At 60.9% G+C, this 22077-nt stretch overlaps 1 protein-coding gene and 1 long non-coding RNA gene across 5 annotated transcripts in view; one reads left to right on the top strand and one right to left on the bottom strand.

Moving 5' to 3' along the window:
* Positions 1–19333, bottom strand: part of ANO1 (anoctamin 1) — a 151764-nt gene extending 132431 nt beyond the window's left edge. For 2 of the 4 annotated variants that reach the window (XM_045066273.1, XM_045066278.1), the window contains exon 1: positions 19178–19333. In XM_045066273.1, the coding sequence (XP_044922208.1) occupies positions 19178–19211 (34 nt within the window). In that variant the 5' untranslated portion in view covers positions 19212–19333. The remainder of the gene's footprint in view (positions 1–19177) is intronic. The other 2 variants (XM_045066281.1, XM_045066284.1) reach the window with 1 other exon arrangement.
* LOC101671658 lies at positions 5519–10794 on the top strand. The gene is made up of 4 exons (XR_006602319.1): positions 5519–6532; positions 7194–7326; positions 7544–7622; positions 9328–10794. It is a non-coding gene; the product is annotated as an uncharacterized LOC101671658 (long non-coding RNA).
* Positions 19334–22077: the final 2744 nt, after the last annotated feature.

The raw sequence follows: 22077 nt of genomic DNA, 5'->3' as shown, positions 1-22077 counted from the left end.
AGGTAAAGACTATATACCAATAGCCAATGAACAGATGCACCCATCGTTAGTCATTAGGTCACTGCAAATCAAACAACGGGACAGCATTTCACACCTACTCGGATGGCTGCAGTTAAAAAAAAAAAGGCAAGATAACAAGTGTTGGCGAGGATGTAGAGAAACTGGGACTCCCCTGCGCACTGCCGGTGGGAATGTGGCATGGTATAGCCCCTGAGGAAAACAGTTAGGGGTTCCTCAAAAAGCTAAAGACATGATCCAGCTTATCTCCTTCTAGGTGAACATCCAAAGGACTGAAAATGGGGACACAGACCGGAACTTGCATGCAAATGTTCACGGCAGCACCATTCACAAACCCCTAAAGCGTGCAAATAATTCAAGAGTCCGTGACGGACAGAACAGACGGGTACACAAGTTGTCGTGTTTCCCTGCAAGGGAACATTATGAGTCTGACACCCACTAGGACGTGGAAGTGTCATATACCAGCCCCCGAAGGACACATATGGAGCAAGACGTGGAGGAGATGAGCGGCTGGGCGGGGGGAGGCGGGACCCACTGCGGAACAAGTGCTCCGTTGCTGTTTGGGACGATAAAGGCAAATTTTAGAAATGCTGGTGACGCTTGCACAACACCGTGAAGGTAACGGGTGCCCATATACTCTTACGACGATTGAAATGTTGTATATATTGAACATCCGTTTAAAAGAACAAAAGCCAAACAAAATAACCCAAACATAATTCCCTTACCTCCTCCCCCACGACTCTGGAAAAAAACAACAAACCTGTTTTTTCCTGTTCCAAAAATCACGCCCCCTCTCTTCAGGCTTCTCTGACCCCCAGCCCTACATCCGATGTGTGGGACACTCCTGCCAGCTCCGTGAGCAGCGCATACGCAGAGCCCGAACCCTTCCCCCAACGCACGCCCTCAGCACCTGATCCAACCATCCATCCAACCATCCATCCATCCAACCATCCATCCATCCATCCACCCTGGCTCAGGGTATCCTTCGCACCTGCTGTTCCTGCTCCCAGAATGCCCTTCCCCCACCTCCTTCAGGTAGGTAGGTGTTCCCACGTGTTCATCAATGAGGGCATCCCCGGAGCCCTGTTTATCCTCCCACTCACCCCCACCCCCGCCGCGCCGCAGCCGCACTCTACTGCCCCCTCATTCGGCTCCTCCCTGCTCTCCCTGTCTTCGTGGAACTTCTTGCCAGCGAGCACATTGGGTATTTCTCCTCCATGGTCAGGAAAGCTTTGCCAGGGCCGTGCCTTCCTCTGTTGTCCCCAAGCCCCCAGGACGCGGGCCGGGCACCCGGGAAGCGCTTTGCAACTGTTGTCTGAGCAGGCGAGCGCAAGCTGCAGGAGACAACTCCCCCTTCCCTCCTGGCCGCCTGGGATCCGCACCCTGCCTCTGGCCCAGAGCTGCTGTTTGACCTTCAACAGTGTCTCCATGCCTCAGTTTCCTCATCTGTAAGTGCGTCCAGTGCACGGAGGGAGTGACGCAGCAAAGGTACCATAACAGGGTTTCACGTACCACGCACACAAGGGATCTGTCCGGGAACTTGGCTATCTGCCCTCCCCCTGCTTTCCCTTCCTGCTTCTGTGCCCCGTGGGCCATCCGTGTGGTCAGGCCGTGGGCCATCCGTGTGGTCAGGCTCTCGGGACATCCCAGCAGGGTTCTGAGGTATGCCCAGAAGTGAGGGGGGCAGGCATGGTCCAGGGGAGGGGATGCTCACCCCCTCCTCTCCCCAACTCCACGTGCCCTTGTGGGAGGGGCTGATGAATAAACAGCTTACGAGTAAGTAATGAGGGAGCTGCTCAAGGAGGCAGCACGGGCATCGATCGGCCCAGGGAAGCAAGAGTGGGCTGGTACCAAGACAAGTCACAGAACACCAGGTTCAACTTTGCACCTGGGTCGTATGGACCGGAGCTTGTAGTTAGGGTGACCACGGCGAGCGGGAGGGTGACCATGGACCAGTACTCGTGCGGAGCAGAGACACCAGGCATAAAAGCTACCGGGTCAAGCGTCCTCACAACCACCCTCCAGATGCACAGATAAGGCCCAGAGCGGTTAAGGATGTCGGCCCTAGTCACACAGCGGCTGGCCGCACGGCTGGGGCTCGCGTTGGGCACTCACTGCAAGGGATGCCGGGTCAGACCAAGCGGGGTTCGCCTGCACATGCCAACGGCAGCCTCTGGGTCTTCATGACCAAAAGAGCTAAAGCGTGGTGCGCTGCTGGGAGGGTCTGTCACAGTTTCTCGCACGCCCGCTGCGCTGGGACAAGGCACGCAGGGGCCAAGCTAGCAGTGGAGGTTGGGACAAGGGTCCTAAGGTCTTACTCCTCTGAGCCCTGATGCCCGGAGCAGAGGAAGCAGGGAGACCCTCCCTCCACACCCAGCCCCAGGGCAGGAGAGGGGTGCAGAGTCGACCTGACCATCGCTGTGCCTCAGAGCTGACCCATCAGGGCTCCCCCCGAACCTCCCAGCTGAGATACGGCCCATCTCCCCACCTAAAGACTATGAAGACCAAAGACCAGGCCCTCGGCAAGCACCTGCTCGTGGGTGATTCTGCCTGCGACAGGGTGAGGGGCAGCCAAGGCCTCACAGGAGCGGCTCTCGGCTTGGAACCAGCAAGTACCGACTGTACGGACTCAGTTTCTCTGTCTGTACAATGGGAATGATTCCACTCCCACCTTACAGGGTTGAATGAAGGAGTGAGTGTGCGCAGGGCTGAATTCTGTGCCCAGGTGGAGGCGAGAGCTCGGTGAGGAGTCCAGGGCTCCCGTAACCGGCTGCGCACAGAACAGGCCAAGTCCACCTGGGAGCTCGCGGAGGCCGCGGGAGACAGCAGGCCAGCCTGGCCAGGAACCCCCATCCCCCTCCTGCACCCTGCTCTGGCGGGCAGGGCCCCTCTCTCTTCCTCCTGAGCCCTTAATTTGAGGAGTGCGCAGTGTCACTTCTAGAAAGAAGCCAAACTGGGCTGTTTCAGGAGCAGACGTCACAGTAAGTTTCTCCATGGGAATCCAGAGAGAAAGAAAGGAAAAGGGGCTGGGGGAGGAGAGGCCGGGGAAGGAGTAAGAAGGAAAGCTTCCCGTGCTATAGTTAGCAGCTCCCAGTTGCGAGGGGCAGTCTGATTGTAGGGTGCGCTATCCCACCGAGGGCGCTCCCGAGGGTGGGGCTCAGCCCCGCAGCCCCGGCCACTGTCCCACTGGCTCCCGGCTTTATTCAATAACCTCTGAACTGGGAGGGAAGATCATCCAGGAAACACTGCTTGGGTCATTTATTTTAGAATTATTGGTATAAAAATATCCAGGGTCGTGATTTATGCGCAGGGAGGGGCCCAGGAAGTCAGGGGCTCCCCCTCCCAACTCGGGTCAGACCTCATTAGTCTCCCCCTCTCCAGGGTCCCCCCCGCAGTCCCCCCCCCGCAGTTTCCATGATGACTTCAAGTCATAGGAGTTACTTTATATCGCAAATAAATCTCCAAAATAGCACGGAAATATTATGTGTATTAATAGCGCCTGTAAAAACATCCGAAAAGCTTCCATCCGCCGGGGCGCGGACGCCGCACGGCTGGGAGATGCTCTCCCGGGACTGGGGACGCGCGGCCGGCCTGGCAGATGCCCGCCCCCAGCCCGGCCCGGCCCCCGGTGGTCCGTCTGCCGTCTGTTTGTCCGTGGCTGACCCCAGTGACCTGCCGCCGCCGACTGAGGCCCCCTCCCGCGCCCCTCACTAGGGAGCAGCAAGGGGCCGGCCCCGCCACCGGACACCGGGGTCCCCGTCTCCTCCTGCCCCTCGTGCGCCGCTCAGTCCCGGGGAAGCGGCTGTCCCCGGGCGTCCCGACGCCAACGCCGCCCGCCGCGCTCAGGGTCCCTCGCCCCGCCCCCCGCCGCTGCCCCCGGATACTCACGGGCTGCGGGGGCTTCCTTGGGGGACAGCCCCACGAGGTCGATGTCGCCCTCCAGCATGGCGCGGCTGAGCTGCCCGGTTCCGGTGCGCCCCGGACGCGCGGCGTCCAGGAGAGGCGGCGACAAAGTCACCTCCTGAGGTCTTCGGCGGCTCCGAGGGCCGGGGGTCGAGCCCAGCTGGGGAGGGGACCGTCCCCCTCCTCCGCCCAGAGGCAGGACGCGAAGCCGCGCGCGCCGGAGCCCAACTTGGCCGCCCTCGCGCACGGCCGCCGCGCCGCTCCTCCCCCTGGGCTTTTTGGGCTGGGGGTCCCGCCGCCCTCCCCGCCCCCGGGGCTACCTGCGGACGCCGCCCTCGCCCCGCCCCGCGCGCAGCGCGACGCCCCGGCCGCCACCCGGATACCGCGCGCGGGCGCGGGACGCTGGAGAAGAGCCGCGGCGCTCGGCCCGCGGGCCCGGCCCGCCCCCGGCCTCCCGCTCCACCGGCCGCGTCTCCACCCGCCCGGACCGTCGTTATCAGTCCGGGCGGCCAGTGGGGCCCCAGGGGGCCGTGCGCGGCGCCCCCAGCCGGGGCCCCAGGGAAGGGGTGCTGGCGGGGTGGGGGTGGGGGGCAGAGACCCAGCCCCGGGAGAAAGACGGCACTGCCTGCGCAGATGCGTGGGTGGCCCGGGTTCAGCCTCAGTGGAGGGGACTCGGCCCCCTCCCCAGGCGGCGGGACCCTCATTCATCACTGTGGCCCAGGAGGAGGCCCAGGAGGAGGCAAGCCCAGGGATGGGAAGGAGATCCGGAGGTTGCAGGGCAAGTGCCTGGCCTGAGCTTGAACCCCCAGCCTGTGCAGAACTTGGGTATCTGGGTAAAGTGTGAATTGTCCCCGGTCGGGCGCCGGCGCTTTGAGGACTGTAGTTAAGCAAGGCGAAGAGAACTTGGGTGGGGGCTCTGACCCACACCCCCGGGCCGGCTGAGGGCTGCAGGGGTGGGGAGGGCAGGTGTCCCTCTGCAGCCCTGCTTGTGTTTAGGATGCAAGGTCTGCGATTCAGCGCAGGCGCTGTGGAGAGCTGTGAGAGTTGCAGGCTCGTCGCCTCCTGCAGCCACCAGCGCACACCCGTGACACCCCGGGGTAAACACAGTAAACTCTGGGGCAGAGCTGGCCTAGAGCAACGGCGAAAGCCGCTCCCTGACCACGGCATGGGTGGTACAGGATGAGGGCAGCCTGGCCTTTTGGAAAGTCGGCCCAGACTCTGCACCCCGAGGAGGAGCCAGGCTCCTGCCTGGTCCAGAACTGCAGACCACCTGCCACAGACAGTCCACAAGCCACTAGGCTGTAGCTGGCCTCAGGTGGAGACAGACCCAGCACCCCCCCCCCAACCCCCGGGGCCTGACTTTGTTCACAGGCAAGGAATCTATGCATCCTTTTTTTTTTTTCTTAAAGATTTTATTTTTTTAATTTGACAGACAAGTGGGCAGAGAGGCAGGCAGAAACAGAGAGAGGAGGAAGCAGGCTCCCTGCTAAGCAGAGAGCCCGATGCAGGGCTCAATCCCAAGACCTCGGGGTCATGACCCGAGCCAAAGGCAGAGGCCTTAACCCACTGAGCTACCTGCTTCCCCTTCTCTCTCTGTCTGCCTCTCTGCCTACTTGTGATCTCTCTCTCTGTCAAATGAATCCTTGAGGACGGCCTGCCCTCCCTGAACCCCACAGGCCTGCCCTGGGGGGAAATGCTCACTGGTAGTAGCCACAAAACCGAAAAGAAATGTGTCCTGCCCCACATTCTTCCCTGCTCCCCCTACCCAGAGCCTTACGCACAGAGTGGAGAGTCAAGCCTTCCCCCTGCCAGCCTGGGAGGGAGGAGGTCACCTGCTGTGGTCTTTAGTATTTATCTCTTTGCAGTCTGCACTGAGGAGCTGGGAGCCCAGGCCCCAGGTAGGATTTGAAGGCTCATCCCATGGAGGAGTTTCCAGAAAGCTCCAAAAGGTGTGGGCTGGGTACCCCGGATGCCTGTCCCTGGGGGGCGGAGGAGGGTGTATGGCTGTCAAGTACAGTGGGGGGCCCTGGCTGGGGCCACAGGGACCTCGCAGAGCGCTTGCCTCTGGCCCAAACCACCACCGTGCAGGAGCGGAGATAAAGACTCATTTTTCTTGGAAGAGTCTGATGGCCAGTGTGGTACATACCGCCAGCCCAGTTGTATAAATACACAGAGAAAATGTTAGAGTGCTAACCCTGGAACCATGGACTACCAACCAAAAAAGCTCAGGGGGAAAAATGTGAGTAGGTACCAGAGCTATTTTTAGGCATCATTGTTTACCTTTCTGGGGGGGAAGGGCTGGCCTATTGTATATTTAGCCAACGTTCAAATGCACATTATTTCATGCCTTATTATTAGCAGAAATATGTTAAACAGCCATTAATAGATGTTGACTCGTTCCAGCTCAAGCTATTTTTCTTCTTTTCATCCCCTTGGCTCCGGTTAAGCTGTGCTCGGATGCGAAACCCTTCGGCCGGCTCCAGCATATGCAGGAAAGCCGGCCGGAGCTCCAGACTGTTTAAAACGATGTTTGATCCAATCCAGTTGAAAAAGATATTTTAGTAAATACCTGAACTCACTCACTTCTGCAAAGATTGGCTTCGGCTGTGAGGTTGGTAAACGGTGCAGTGCCAGGACGACGGCAGGCTGGGGAGAAGGGGGGCCTCTCGCGGGGTCTGAATGGGCAGAGAGTGCCCCGGGGGGAGGGGCCCCAAGGGCTCCCCCGGCTCATTTTGCGGGAGCCCCGGCCGTCAGGCGCATCCTGCCTGCATCGGGAAGATGTTTACATCAAAAGCAGAGCCGGACAAGTGGACTGGCGTGGGGAGGTGGCACGCCTCCGGCACAGCCATCATTATAGGGTACGGGCATAATCACGCCACGCCATGCTTGTAATTATGGGACATGGTTTCCCTTTTCGGTGGTGAGAGGGGGAGGGCAGTGGAGGAGGCAGCTCCCGGTGAGGCCGGGGCCAGTGCTCCTGCCCTGGGGTTGGCCCAGGTTTAAAATAGGCTTTGCAGGGTGAGGCCCAACCCACTGGGACAGGCTCAGTCTCCCCGATGCCTGGGCCTTATCACACAGAAGGGCCGTACTAGAGACTCTGGGGCCTCCTCGGAGACGCTGGACAAGCCCACGGCTGAGGCCAGCAGCACTTGGGGTCTCCACAGCTCCCAAACACCGCTCAGGAGCAATCCAGAGGCCGGAGCTCACTTGACTGGCTGAGTGTCACCGTGCCTAAAGCCACCGCTCTGCAGAGCTCCGTGTATCTCCCACAGTTCCCCAGGAGGACCTTTGGAGAAGCCAGGAGATGCCCGAAGGCCACGTAAATTCTGTCCCCACTGTCCTCCATCCGCTGAATACAGACACGGTCATGGTCGTTCCAACAGTGGCTTCTTGTGATCTCAGGAGGTCTGTTCTCGGTTCAGCCGGGGGCTTGCAGCACCTGCTGTGGGTAGGGCCGCGACTCAGGGTTGGCGGAGGGTGGGGTGTACGATGAGCAAGGGAGGGCCTGGCCCCAGAGCTGGTGTGCCGTCGGAAGGGACACGCCTGGGGCCTCGCAGTGCGTCACAAAGGGACCCCAGGGTTGGACAGTTGCTTCTTGGAACCTCAGTCTGTGTCTCTACAGGAAGGACCTTGGCAGAGGCTGCTCCTTCGAGAGGTTTTGCAAAGCTTAAAAGAGGATCCAGCTTCCAGCCCAGAACCTGGTGCGTTGTAAGGGCTGGTTTGGCGGGGTGCTGCTGTCTCTGTCGTGCTGGGGTCACAAAGGCAGGACCATGTGGTAGAAGTCGCTCCCAACAGAGCTGGGGGCCGGCGGTGGCTCCTGACCTGCAGGCCAACAGAGCTGGGGGCCGGCGGTGGCTCCTGACCTGCAGGCCAACAGAGCTGGGGGCCGGCGGTGGCTCCTGACCTGCAGGCCAACAGAGCTGGGGGCCGGCGGTGGCTCCTGACCTGCAGGCCAACAGAGCTGGGGGCCGGCGGTGGCTCCTGACCTGCAGGCCAACAGAGCTGGGGGCCGGCGGTGGCTCCTGACCTGCAGGCCAACAGAGCTGGGGGCCGGCGGTGGCTCCTGACCTGCAGGCCAACAGAGCTGGGGGCCGGCGGTGGCTCCTGACCTGCAGGCCAACAGAGCGGGGGGGGGCTTTCTCTGGATGGAGGGGGGCTTCAGGGCAGAGGCCAGGAGGAGATGCAGAGCTGGGGGCTGGCGGTGGCTCCTGACCTGCAGGCCAACAGAGGGGGGGGGGCTTTCTCTGGATGGAGGGGGGCTTCAGGGCAGAGGCCAGGAGGAGATGCAGAGCTGGGGCAGCGGGAGGAAGCAGACTGGCCTAGCAGGTGGGGGGCATCCGGTGAGTGACAAAGCAGAAGGTGTGGCCAGATCAGACCAGGGCTCTGGGGGGCTGCCCTTGGCAGGACAGGTTGAGGCTTTTGATAAGATAAGAAGAAAAGACACAATGGGATGAAGTGAAATCCACATGACATGAAATGAACCACTTCAAAGTGGACAGTTTGGTACATTCTTGATGTGCGACCTTCGCCACTGTCTGGTTCCAGAACATTCCGTCCCTCCCGGTAGAGCCCCACACCCCGTGGCAGCCCTCCCCACTGCGCTCCCCAGCCTCAGCCACGGCTGCTCCCGGTGGCCCTGGATGGCCCTGACCTGGACATTCCGCATCCCTGTGGTCACTGCTCCTCACACTGTTTCTTTTTTCTTAACGGTGTCCGCACATGATTTCTTTTTCGTCATCTTCTCGAGGTTCATCCGTGTTATATATCAGAATGTCGTTTCGTTCCGTGATTGGTATTCCGTGGTACGCCTTTGTCACATTTTTGGACCCATGTGCCCACTGATGGACATTGGGGCTGCTTCTAAGGGGGTCCCATTAAAGCCCCATTAAAGCCAAGGCTCCCGGGCAAGGCTGAGCGGTGCAGACAGCCCAGCTGGACACCCTTTGGCTTCGCACGGCAGACACAGGGGCTCGGCCTCCGGAGGGCGTCTGTCTCCATGGGCTTAACCAGCAGAGGGGCCCCCAGACCCGGCAAGCCACCTGCCCGTGCTCGCCTCGGGAGTCTGTCTATTTAGGAAGCACTAAGACAGCACTTACTGGGTGCCGGGCCCCGTTCCAAATGCTTGATAAGTATCAGCTCCCTGTGGCCCCTTCCGTTCCATCCCCCCTTCCAGAGGAGGAGCCCGGCGCTCAGAGCGCGGCAGGCACAGAGGTGTGAGTGTGGGCCGAGGACTCGAACCCAGACAGCCGGGTCCGGAGCCTGGAGCCCGGAGCCCAGAGCCCGTGCCCAGACCCTCCCACCCCATGCCCCGTTTTGAGTCTGACCCGGGATCTTCCTTCCTATTTTCTTCAACCCAGCTCGCTTCTCAGTAACCTTTTCACTGTTACTTTTATTGTTTGATTACAGTAAAATGCACAGGATATGAAAGGCACCATCAGCCACGTCAGAGGACAGAGTTCTGTGGCGTTAAGTGCACGCACACTGTTGTGTGGCTGTCACCACCGTCCGCCTCCAGAACTTTCCATGATCCCAAGCCGAACCCCAGAGGGGGCAGCTGGCCTCCTGGTACCAAGCTGAGACTTGCCTGGGGCGTACTTCAAGTGACCAAGAGAGACCAAGAAGACTGAGCTGTGTCCACACCGGGTGCCGTAGGGCCCCGCGGCCCGAGTCCCTGTGCCACCTAGAACTGGTTCCCTTTGCACCGAAAGTAGGTTTGCGGCACACCCGTGACGGGGGGCCGCATCCAGGGAGATGCCAGAAATAGCGGCCTCCTCTGTGCAGGACGGCGAGGTTCTGTGAGCCTCGCTGTGGCTGGAGAAACAGCCACAGGCACGGAGCTCTTGGGTACCACGGCCACGCAGGCCTCCCGTCTGCTGTTTGACATCTGTGCTGCCTCAACCATAGGGGGCATGGGTTCTCGTCCCCACTGACTGCAGAGGAAGAGGAGACCGGGGCCCAGAGACCCACGCACCCGAATCCGCACAGCTGCCCAGTGGATTCTAGAACCTTCTAGTCGACTCCAGAATGCTTTCTGCCGCACCATGCCAACTCTCTGTTTGGACTCAACACGTTACAACAGGACAATAAGGCTATGGAAAAATAGAAAAACATTCTATTTAGGCCCTTTAATGCGCTGTGTCCGAAATCCAGCTGGGGCTCCTTGGCCTGTCCTCAACCTTCCGCCTGTTTGTTTGTTTGTGGGATGAGGTGGGCGGAGGGCCCGAGGGAGATGCTCCCCGACAGCCTTCCAGGTATGACTAACATCCTGCGGCCTGTTTACCCGCAGAGGCCGCTCCTGTCCCTCGAGTTTTGGGAATTAAACAGATTCCAATGAATGGTGCAAATATTTACGCTCAATGCCTCATCAAAGAACACACAGCCTGGGTTTTTTGGGGTTTTTTTTCAGAGTAAATGACTCCAGTGCCAAGGCTCTTGGCCATAAACCAGAGGCGAGATTATGGGTTCCGGTTATGTTTTTAAGTGGTTCAAAGATGGTAGATTTATATAGAAAGTCCCTTTGTAATTCAACACATCTGGTGGTTTCTTTCCCCCCAAAAGGTCAAAGGCGAGCTGCCTTCCCTCCGTGGAGATGACCAGACGTCGATGACAAAACGCTTCCGGACAGGAAGATGGCTTCACCTGGAGTGTGGTGTTAAGACAGAACAGTCTAGAAGTCGGTCTGCCATCCCTCGGGGAGTCTGCTTGTTAAGGCTGCTGTGCTTTGCCCACAAAAACTTGAGACACTGTTATCTGATTGGGGGGCCTGCCTGGCACATAGGCCCATCAGACGGCCTGGAAGGTGAGCCCTCCTAAGAACGGACGGGAGGCCTCGGGGTCCTTGTGGGGTTTTGCCCAGGAGAGCAGTTTTGACTCCAGGCCTCACCCTGTTCTTCAGTGTGGGTTGGGGGATCGGGATTCCCAGGGAAAGAAAACACCAGGTCTAGCTGTCCTTGGGGACCCCCACCTGCGCCGCCGTCCCTCCGGCAGCTCTTAGCCGGGCTCCTTGAGCCTCCCTTGGCGAGGTTCCCTTCCCCCTCGGCCACAGTATGCAAATGACAGGCACTGTGAGAGGAGACAGCTCACAAAACCTCTTCTCCCTCGGGCTCCCGAGATAAGGCTTTCCCAGACCTTGGGAGGGAATCTGAGAAGGACAAGTCCAGCTCAGTTATCTCCAAAGGGCTCAGAGCCGGGAGGACCTGCTGCCCGCGGTGCCCGGGGCTGTGGGGCCCACAAAGCCACGTCTCAGGGGACAGGCCTGACCAGGAGTCGGCTTCCAGTGTCCCTGAAAAGATGAGGGTAAGTGCATGTCCCCAGGCCACCTTCTGCTTTTAAAGTCTCCGAATGCAGGGCGCCTGGGTGGCTCAGTGGGTTGAGCCGCTGCCTTCGGCTCAGGTCATGATCTCAGGGTCTTGGGATCGAGTCCCATATCGGGCTCTCTGCTCAGCAGGGAGCCTGCTTCCTCCTCTCTCTCTGCCTGTCTCTCTGCCTGCTTGTGATCTCTGTCTGTCAAATAAATAAATAAAATCTTAAAAAAAAAAAAAAAAAAAAAAAAAAATAAATAAAGTCTCCGAATGCAGCCTCAGGGCTCAGGGCTGGGCCAGTGGGGAGAATGGGCTGGCCTGCTGCTCCGGTGCACCGGATCGAGATCGTAACCCTGCCGCGCCCTGCTGCTCCGGTGCACCAGATCGAGATCGTAACCCTGCCGCCCCCTGCTGCTCCGGTGCCGCCCCCTGGCTCGTCTCTGGTCTGTGCGTCCTTCTGCCTAAGGCCTAGGCGGCCTTGCAGGGCCCGCGCACTGGGCTCTCGGCGCTGGGCCTGGGCGGATTCTGCAGGACCAGGCCCTCTTGGGCACGGCTCAGCCTTCGCCGCGCTCACTGTTCCTGCGGTGTTGGCGCGTATGCCAGGCAGGACTCTGAGATCATCCCCTGCTCCGGGGGCTGCGTGACAGGTCAGCTGGTGCCCAAGCCCCCCTGGGCTCTTCAACCCGAAGGATTTAATTGCATTGTGAGGGAGCTGGCTGCTGCCTTCCCACTCTGGGCAATGGCTCTGCCCAGACCCGGAGAAGCAGGGGAGAGCGGGCTACAGATGGGGCTCACACGACAGACGCTCGGTGTCCCCCGGTCCTGGAGGCCATGTCCGAGATGCAGGTGTTGCAGGGCGGGTCCTCTGAGCCCTCCCCCCTCCCGTGTGGATGGCCGTGCTCCCCGTGTCCTCGTGTCCCTCTGTGCCTGTCTGCGTCCTGATGCCCCCTTCTTCAAGGACCCCTGTCACACCGGGTCAGGGCCACCCCGGAGACCCCGTCTCAGCTCGATCCCCTCTGTGAAGGCCCCAGCTCCAGATTCAGCCACATTCTCAGGTGCTGGGGGTCGGGACTCTCGACATAGGACTTTGGGGGCACGATTGAGCTCCTACCAGGTGTAACGAAAGGACAGTTCCCAGAGGCTCGGGTCAGGGCGGGGGTCAACAGGAGGCGAGGAGACGCCCCCAAGCTAGCACCGGGGGAGGCCGGGCTGGAGGAGAGGGCTGCGGCCTTCGGAATGGGAGCCTCCACTTGCAGGAGAGGCCAGAGGGACAGACAGCCAGTCCTCTGTTCTGGCGGCCAAGTAGGTGACAAGCAGACACATAAAGGGCATCTCCCCCTTCCCAGCCCTTCTCCCAGGGCGCGAGCGGAGCGGAGGGCGAGGGTGCTGGGGCCGGATGGCGGGGCTCAGGCCGCCCCGCGGATGGGGCTTTGACTCGGGCCACGCGGACGGCTTGATTCACCAAACACAGCAGGACAAGCTAAAACAAACACATCGATCGCACGCGGTGCTCCCGCCAGCCAGGAGGCTTCCCGCGGACGGCTGTGCCGCGCAAGTCGCCCAGCTGGTGCGCAGCCCCCAGCAGCTTGCGGGGAAGGACCCGGAGCCCATCGGGAGCAGGCGTCCGGGAGAGCGCGTGGCCCGGGGCGGGTGTCCCGCAGCGGCCACAGGCACGAGGAAGCCCCGAAAGACGGGCGTGCACGCTCCCAGCGACTGGAGCGGGGGCTGTCCTTCCGGCCCCCCAGGACCCAGGAGCCTCTGGGCTGAAGGAGCCCGAGTGGCCCGAGAGGGAAGTCCGGGGGCCTGCCCTGGGGGTCTGGCTCAGTCCCTTCCTCTCGGGGGCCTCGTTTCTACAGAAAGACACCAGCTCCTGACCCCCCAGCTTCCCAGACTGTGAGAGCCCGTGGGCCCCAGAGGAGGTCTTCCTGAGTCTCCTTAGGGAGGGTGGGTGAGCTTTGGTCACTTTGGGGAAGGGCTGCCCGGCACTAACTCCCTTTCCCACTCGGGGACCCCCTGGGTGGGATGCGGGGGGGATACGGAGCCCCTCTCCTGTAAGGGGGTGGCCAGCCCTCCAGCTTCGGCTCCCTGGTGGCGGGGGTCGAGGTCACATGACTCCGGTGTGGCCGCTCGGACCTGCCCATGAGGGCCAGGCCTGGCTCCCGGCGCGGCACGGGGAGGACCACCTCGGGCCGCGGGCGCGGTCGGGGCTGCGGCAGCCGGGGCGTGGCAGGGAATCTTGCGAGGACGGCGCGGAGTGGGGGCACTTGCTCTTCCCTTCATTCCCGCCTCTCACGGGGCCGTCCGTCATGTTCTTTTCCAGACAACCACGGTGGACTGCTGTTGCTCGCAGCCAGGGGCCCAGAACCCCGGAAAGTGACGTCTGCCCTCGGGCCCCGAAGCCCGCTGGTCTCAGGCATCTACCTTCTGAGCCACTGGCGTGGTCGTGTTTTGTGGATGCTCTGAAAGGGGCTGTGGTTCCCGTTTCCTGGCTGCTGCGGGTCTCGGGGACAACTTGGGGCGGTGCCTGGAGCAGGCGGTTAGGGCGATGGGCCACGCGCAGTTGAACCCCACGTTCTCCGATCGGGTGCAGGGCCAAGTGCTTGGGGCGGGGGGTCCCGTGGGCTAAGAGCCTGCTGACTCGCACCCCCTGCCCCTGCCCTCTGCCGGCTCGGCGACCTTGAGCAAGCGTGCTTCTCCTCTGTCTCCGTGTGCCCAATGGAGGTCCGTGTGGTGCCCGCTCCCACACTGTGGTGCAGAGCGGGTGAGCAGGACGGGGTAGGACACTCCGTGTCTGGCCCACAGCGGCCCTTCCGCTCGTGCCCTATTTCCAGAACCTTATTGTCCCTGGGCCTCCATGTTTGTACAAACTCCTAAATCATTGTGTTTCTTGTGGAAGTTTTAAAATCTCAGCAAACCACACAGGGCGCCTGGGTGGGGAGGGCGCAGTCCGACTCTGGTTTCAGCTCCGGTCGTGATCTCAGGGTCATGAGATGGAGCCCCGCGTCGGGCTCTGCGCTCCGTGGGGCGTGCGCTCCGTGGGGCGTGCGCTTGAGACTCTCCGTCCTTCTGTGTCCCTCCCCGCTCTCTTGCGTGCTCCCCCACCCCCTTCTAAAATAAATACATCGATCTTTAAAAAAAAAAAATCTCGGTAAGCTAACTTAAAACCATTTGAGAACAAGGGACGATCCAGAAAGCAGACGCTCCAGTAAGAACATGTGGGCCGACGTCTTACGCCCCCCGGGAACGTCTCCCCAGAGCTGCCAGGCCAGGGAATTAAAAGTATTTTTTATCTTTAACAGAATCTTCAAGGACCCATAGAAAATACTTAGAAAAGTGGCGGACTTCAGGCAATAAATATTTATCGAGCGGCTCCTTGGCATGGGTTCAGGGGCTGAGGGCACAGGGCTTTAGAAAGATCTTTGCCACACAGGAGAAGATCTTTGTGCGCAGGAGAAGGAGGAAAGGCAGTGATATCCTGCCGGTGAGCGCGGGATTTTGAGGAAAAAGGACGCAGCCTGCAGGGACAGAGAGCAAGCCGCCACGGACGGGGCTTACGAAGGGACACGTGCCCGTGGGCCTGAGGGCGGGAAGGCGGGGTGCTGTGCAGCCATCAGGGGAGGACCGTCCTGGGCCCAGGGGACAGCCGTGCAAAGGCCCTGAGGGCAGCCGGCTGCGACTTCTGCAACAAGCTTAATGCTCTCAGAAACGCTGAGGAAGAGCAGGGAATCCTCTCGGATTTACAAACCCCGTCCCGAGGCAGGATCCCAGGTCAGTGTTGACACGGCGTGTTTGCACAGAAATATCTTATCACGACGCAGTGTGAAAGCGACAAGAGGCAGTCGTCAGGAGTGGTTTTACGGCTCTGGGAAGATGACACACGTCATGTTAATCTCAGGGTTTCACAGCTTGCACAGGCAGTGAAGGCGGGGATCACGGGCCGTTCGCCTGGTGACTGGATGTGTCGTGCATTCACAGCGCGCCGCGTCCTGCCGGGGCCACGGGGTATGTCCCCGCATGTCCCCCCACCCGCTCAGCACGATGACCCACTCTGCCCGCAGTAGACCAGGATGGCGCGGCACGAGCGGGCCAGCCCCCCAGTGGTTTCCCTCCGCTTTCCTTCCCCTGTCTTTTCCAGGGAGCCACTTACACCCACAGCCGAGCTCACGGGGACCAACAGCCCATCCTACAGATGAGAGACCGAGGCTCTGAGGGAGGAGGGGGGAGAACTAAGTCCCTGGCCAGGACGAGGGCTGGGGAACCTCTGGAACCCATGCCACAGAGCCCTGGTTGTCCCCCGGTATTCACTTTTTGCCTTTCTCTTAAAAGAACTAATTTTTAGCTGTCCTGTAACCTCCCGAACAAAGCCAGCATGTCCCAGCTTCCTTTGCCGCTCATGGCAGCCATAGAACTAGGTTCAGGCCAGTGAGGATGAATGAAAGCTTATGAAGAACTTTCATGGGAGGACAGCGCCTTTCTATATCTTCTCTCTCTCTAGTGCTGGAATGCAGACTTGATGGCTTGAGCTAAAGCAGCCATTTTGGGGCATGAGGAGGATGCCTTTACTGAGCACAGCGGAGCAGCCTCAGAGAAGGACTGTGGGTCTCTGTTGACTTCACGAAGCCCCCTACCAGTCCTGGGATCCTCACAGTCCTACATCTGGACTTGCCTTAGTGAGAGAAAGTCAATCTCCCGTTTTTAAAGATAACTTTTCTGTCCCTTGCTGCAGAACCAACAGAGGCCTTCCCTTCACGGTGGCTGTTTATGCAAGTCCCTCATCATGACAGAGATGAAGAAAGAGCCCCAGAGAGAGGGGCGTGATCTGTCCAAGGTCACTGAGCTCCACTTACATAAGCATTTCATTTCAAAGCTGCCTAAAATAATTGCTAAAGCAAATAGCCCTCGCCTTCCGAGGGCCAGCCAAGACTGTAGCCCAGCGAGTTCACAGGAGGTCTGATCGATGAGACTGGGCACGCTTTGAAGGCCTTTGCCACCCTCCACTGTGGCTGCTGTCAGCCCAGCTCTGCCTGCCCCTCGGGCAGAACCAGGTTCCTTGACCCAACTCTGAGAAATCGCTCCCTCCCAGTCAGGCTCTGGGACAGCTCTGATGTGTGACGTCCCCCGGGCCAGGTTCCCCTCCGCAGAGAGAAGCCCCCACAGGACACCCCCACAACGGCTCCTCCTCCTGGTTGTCTGCATTTCCTGTTGCCAGAGCCTTTTTCGAGACCCCGAGACCATGGCAGCACCCCCCACCAAGCTGCTTCTGATGGTGATTCTGAGTCTCCCTTTGGGGACCCTTCCTCTGACTGATGAGAGGGTGACCCAGCTCATTCCGGCCACCTTCTCGCTGTTGGGTCTCCCAAAACTCCAAGCTGCCTCTTCCACCTTGTCCTGAGATCTTAAGTGGCATTTCATGGCTTCTCTCGGCGACAAGAGGGACAATTTCTCAGTAGAGTCAGATACTTAGGATGTTTGTCTGTCGACAACACAGGGGCCGTAGCCAGAGGGAGGCCCTTCCCAGACACAGCATCAGACGCTGAGCCTCACCACGGAAAAGGCTGCCCTGTGTCCCCTGTCCTTCCAGTTCTCTGGGGGTGGGGGGGGGGTCCAGGCTCATTTTGCAGAAGAGGAAGTCGGGAGCTGAAAGGTTGACGCTCCCCAGGCCACACCCGCCAGGCAGACCCGGCCCTGGGATCAAGCCCTGGCCGCAGACCACACCCCGCGGACCCCCCGACCACCTTTCGCAGCCTCCACCCTTGGAGAAAGTCTCCACACTCGGCCCTGGAAAGGGAACCACAGGACTCTGGGCACTTCTGGAGAAGGGGAGTGTCCTCTCACTGCCGGCCCCGCACCCCTGCGCCCGGTCAGGGCCCGCCCGTCCCCCAGAGTCCTGCGGCTGCTCCACGTCCCGCAGAGGAGCAGGAGTCCCCTCAGCCAGGAGCTGTTTCGGGCAGCCTCTCCATCCTGCCTCCAGCTTCTTAATGGCTCAAGCATTCACTCTACGATTCCCGGAATTCCTAGACCGGAACCTGCCTCCTCTTTGAGCCTCGGGCCAGCCCTCCCCCGGGGGGGCCCGCCTCCCTGACCGCAGAGCAGAGTCACCGCGGCTCCAGCATGGCCGTCCGGGGACTACCTCGTGGGAAACGGGTCCTCGGACCGGCTCAGCGTGGGGGTCGCCAACACTTGGCAACTCTCTCTAGCTCTTCGAGGGCTTCTCGGGAAACGTCTGACGCCTGATTCACATGCCTCCTCCCTCTGCCTTGACTCTCCAGCACTCGGAGAACAAACCAAGAATAAAAATGAGTCCTTTCCCAGTGAAATCTTCACTCCGTCTCCCTCTGCCCTGGAGATGAAGGGTCACTCCTGGGCTGGAGGGGGTGGTTCCGGCCTTGGCCAGGGCAGTCTGCGGGGAGGGAGCCCCCGATAGGCTCTGGCCTCGGATCCCTGAGGGGGAAGCACAGAGTGGGGGCCTCCAGAGCCCACCCCCTCTGCCCCCTGCTCCCGGCTGGAGTCCCCTCTGGGGAGCCAAGGAAGCGTCCTCCTCCGTCCAGTCACCCATCCATGCAGTGGAGATGCAGCGAAGCCATTCATTCATTCATTGATTCATTCAATCGGGGACTAAGCACAGGACAGAGGGTGGGGCTGGTCAGACGGACCCAAGCCTTAGACTTGGTGGCTGAATTCCCATGAGACGAGAGGTCGGCTCTGTCCCAGAAGGGCCCTCTGCCCTGCCCCTGTGTCCCCAGCTGGCCCCCGATGCCAGGAAGGGCCTCAGAGGCCCCCCTGCCCCCCACCCCCGTCAGGGTCTCCCTCTAAGAATCTCAGACAGGACACTAATGGCCTAGGAATGTGGAGCTCACTGTTCTCCCTCCCGCTGAGGGAGGGATGCGGGCCAGCCAGTGAGGGGCTGTTTTGGGGAAGCGGAGGGGCAGTGGGGTTGTGGGGGAGGGGAGGTGGGTGGGGACAGGATGGCTGAGTGAGAGCCCCCCCGCGTGCCTCATCGGGCAGACGGTAGCTGCTCAGTCCATGTTCCCAGACCGGAAACTCCCCGTGGCACCGGAGGCGAGGCCCCGTCCCCAGCCCCCGTACTGTGTCCGCTCTGTCCACGGCAGCAAAAGGCTCCGTGGTTACGAGAGGAGGCTCTGGAGAGAGGCAGCGGGGCCCCTCACAGCCCTGCCCCTACCTGCTGGGTGACCCTCTAGCTGGTGGCTTCATCTCTCTGGGCCCCAGCTTTGTGTAATATGGGATTGAAACAGCCGTTGGTAGGAGCCATGCCCTTCCTTCGGGCTCGACACTGTTACTAGTCCAGTTTTACCGAGGAGGGAGCCAAGCACAGAGAGGGGGAGCAGCTTGCTCTAGGTGGCCCAGCGGACAAGTGAGAGTCGGGTCCAAGGTAGGGGTCTGGCCCCAAAGCCTTGGCATCATAGTCGCCCTCTTAGGGCCCCTCGAGGCTCAGTGGTGTCACAGCCTGAGGGCTCAGAAGGAAGCCCTGCAGGCAGTTAGTCCTCGGGGGCTCTCAGAGGACAGGGGCAGGTGGCTTTCCAGAGACACTGGGCAGGTGGGGACATTTCTCAGAGGTCACGCCCGAGAGTGGGGTGCTCCTGCCTGAAAGAGGTACAGACCAGAGACGAGGCCGATCGTCCCACAGTGCACAGGACGGCCCCACAATGAGGGACGGGCCAGCCCCAGATGTCAATAGTGCCGAAGCCGAGAATGTGGGCCTGTGGTTACTGCTCTCAGGAGGGGCTTGCCTTCTGGAAGTTTCCTTGCCTTAACCTACCCCGGTCAGGCCTGCCACTGTGGGGGTGCTCTCCCCGCCGGCGGGCCTGGGCACTGCCCAAAAGCCACATGCATGGGGGTCTAGAGGGCAGAGCGGGTGTCCAGCCTGGGCCGACGGGGCTGGCAGTGCACGGTGCTCCCCGGACCCCCACCCCGCCGTGGACCCGGCGGCTCCTTACTGGTCAGCAGAGGGTCCAGTGCGGTCTCCTCCATCCGGGCGCCCCCACCACGCACTCTCCTCTCGTGGGTGCCGGCTCGCCAGCAGGTTCCAGAACAGCTCTGTATTGGGATCTCAGGCACGTTGGCAGAGGCCACTCCCCAGGGCGAGCAGGTTTGCAAAATGAGTCAGCGGGGCAAGAGGACTGGCCACCAGGTGCCAATCGTGAGTTAATCATTAACACACGGACACCTCCCTGGGATCCCCAAGGACCCTCAGGACTGGCCTCAGCCAGCCTCGACAGGGGACCTGGGAGACCCGTCCCATCAGGGTCCTCCTCGGTCGGGTTGTCTGCTGAAGGGGAGGGTCGGCACCCAGGGACCCTCTCCCCCTTCAGCCACAGGACTTCAGCTCCGTCAAGTCAGAGTCACGGAAGGTGTGGGCCCATCTCACAGCCCGCACCGGCGACCGTCCCTTCAGAAATCCCCTTCCCTAAGTGCCTCCCGAAGTGTTTCCCACGCGGTGCCAGGCCCCTGACATTCATCGTCTCCCTGGACACCATCCCGACCCTGCACGTGGTAAGTTGTGTCCCCATCTCTCCGGGGGGGAGCTGAGGCCCCACAGGTGGCTGTCCGGTGAGAGGCCTGGCAAGGACTGCATCATTTCCTCCGTTGGGGGCTCTGTTTCCTCCGCCGACCCCCAGGCTGTTCAGGGGTTAAACGAGGCCACACACCCCGCGGACACCGGAGCGCGCAGCAGGTGCTGACCGTTTTCTGGGTCCTCAGCCTGCGTGTCCGGGCCCAGGATCCCAGCCTGGTCGGTCACTGGTGTGGAAGCCGGCGGCCCGGGTTGGGTCAACGGTTGTCGGGCGACTCGGCCAGAGCCCCGGGGAGGACCATCTCAGACCAGGTGGGGCTGCCTCCCAGGGCCGTGCTCCTTCAAAACGCCGGGCACTTCCTTCATCCCCCAGGAACGTGGACGGTGCCCCCTTCCGGTGGAGCATCCGGCACTCCGGCGACGGCGACGGCCCTCCTGACCGGGGAACGGATGGCAGGGGGTGGACAGGTCGGGTGAGCGAGTGCGGGGAGGCCTCTCCCCGGGGGTGGGGGAAGCTCTGAGTCAATGGGGCAGGGGGACCCTCAGGGGAGGGTCAGGGCAGGAAAGCTGAGGACTGGGTGCTGCTCCCCTCACCGGAAATGAGCTGCGGCCTCAGGACTTTTACTCCAAATCTCTCCCGGCTCTCTCGAGCCATGAACCCATCCTGCTCCCAGCTCAACTGAAAAAAAAAAAAATTTTTTTTTTTGGATTTCATTTGTGAGTCATCTCCACACCTAGCGTGGGGCTCGAACCCACAACCCCGAGATCAAGAGTCATACTGTCCACCGACGGAGCCAGCCGGTGCCCCTCAAAGGAGGTTTGAGGGGGGTGAATCAGAGCCTGCCGTGCGGAGAGACGCGGTAACACGCTTCATGCGTTGTCTTTTCCGGAGAACATTTCCTGCGCACCGACGCCGTCCGGAAGGGACGCTCGGAGGCAGAGAGCTGCGGGGCGAGCAGGGGACGGGGCAGGGCAAGGGTCTCGTGGTTCAGGGATCCCACTCCGGGGGCTCCCTTGGTTGAGCGTCCGACTCCTGGTTTCGGCTCAGGTCACGAGCGAGGCCCGCGCCGGGCTCCCCGATGAGGGGGTGTCTGCTGGAGATGCTCTTCCTCTCCCTCGGCCCCGCCCCCCCCCCCAAAATACCAGGTACTTCTGTTTTCGCCCAAAGCCTGCAATCAAACCTTATGGGCTCTCCGGCCTTTAAATCACACAGAGGGGAATTCAAAGCCAGGTCCTGCCCCCCCCCGTGGCCTGCAGGCCAGCTGGGGTCACCTCTCCGGTCCGGCGGTGTATGTCATAAGTGATGAGTGGCTGTTTCTCTAAGAAAGTGATAACCGGCTGTGGGCAGAGTTACTGGGCGTCGGGAACAGAGAGGCGCAGGGCAAGCGGCGTTTCTCCCCCGTGCCCTCGGAGCCGCACGGCTTCACGGGCCGCTGTAAACAGTGAAATGTAATATTGCCTTATTTGGTCACAGAGTCAAGTCATCACTTGCAGAGGCCTCTCTGCTCTCAGCTGTGGGAGAAACAATTAATTCCAAGTCCCCGCCCGCCAGCAGTGGGAGACTGGGTGCTGCCTGGGTCGATCCTGTGGGGTTCAGAACCCCCATTTGGATGGAGCCCCCCCTCTTGCGAAGCTTTTGCACACAGAGCCAGGACACTGCCTGTCCCCAGTCCGGGGCCCTGGCGGGCGTTGCAACAGATGTCTAGGTGCAGCAGACTAGGTGTTAGAAGAACCTTAGGAGCTTACACGGGTTTTAGACAGCAACACTGATGGTCTTGGGGTAGAGCAGGATTTGCGGACGGCAGGGGTCCCTGGATTTCAGAGGACCCGGGGAATGCCCCCAACCATGGCAGCAACAGCAGGGACAGGATGTTAGCTGTGGTTGGTGTCATCGGGTTACCAGGGGCTCAGCACCAGCCATGGGTCCTGGACACCGGTGGGGGGTCGGTTCTCGGGCTCACCATTCAGAGGAGGGGATGGGCTGCGCACAGGTCAGCTTCCGGTGGGGTGCCAGCTGACTGGGGCCTGGGGGCTTGAACCTGGATGTCTGAGACAGCCGCACAGAGGAGGGGCTCCCCAGAGAACCGTGCGGGTGTTTCTCTGGGGAACCAGCAGCCTGATATACTGGTCCAGGGACAGGGGAGATCCTGAGGCCCCTCTGTGAGAGGCTGGGCTCCATGGGAGAGGCCGCCGTCCCCTGGAGGCCGTCTGCTTAGTCCCTGTTGTCCTTGTCTGGTGTCTCCTCTGTGGGGTCATCTCCAGAGTGATCCCAGACAGTGCGAACCCAGGGAATGAAGAGAGAAGACAATGTGGCCGTGACTGGCA

This window comes from Mustela putorius, unplaced genomic scaffold (genome assembly GCF_011764305.1).
Source record: "Mustela putorius furo isolate JIRA1106 unplaced genomic scaffold, ASM1176430v1.1 tig00000127_pilon_pilon_pilon, whole genome shotgun sequence".
Lineage (NCBI taxonomy): Eukaryota > Metazoa > Chordata > Mammalia > Carnivora > Mustelidae > Mustela > Mustela putorius.
The sequence above is the reverse complement of the archived record's forward strand: the minus strand, read 5'-3'. Positions and strand labels throughout refer to the sequence as shown.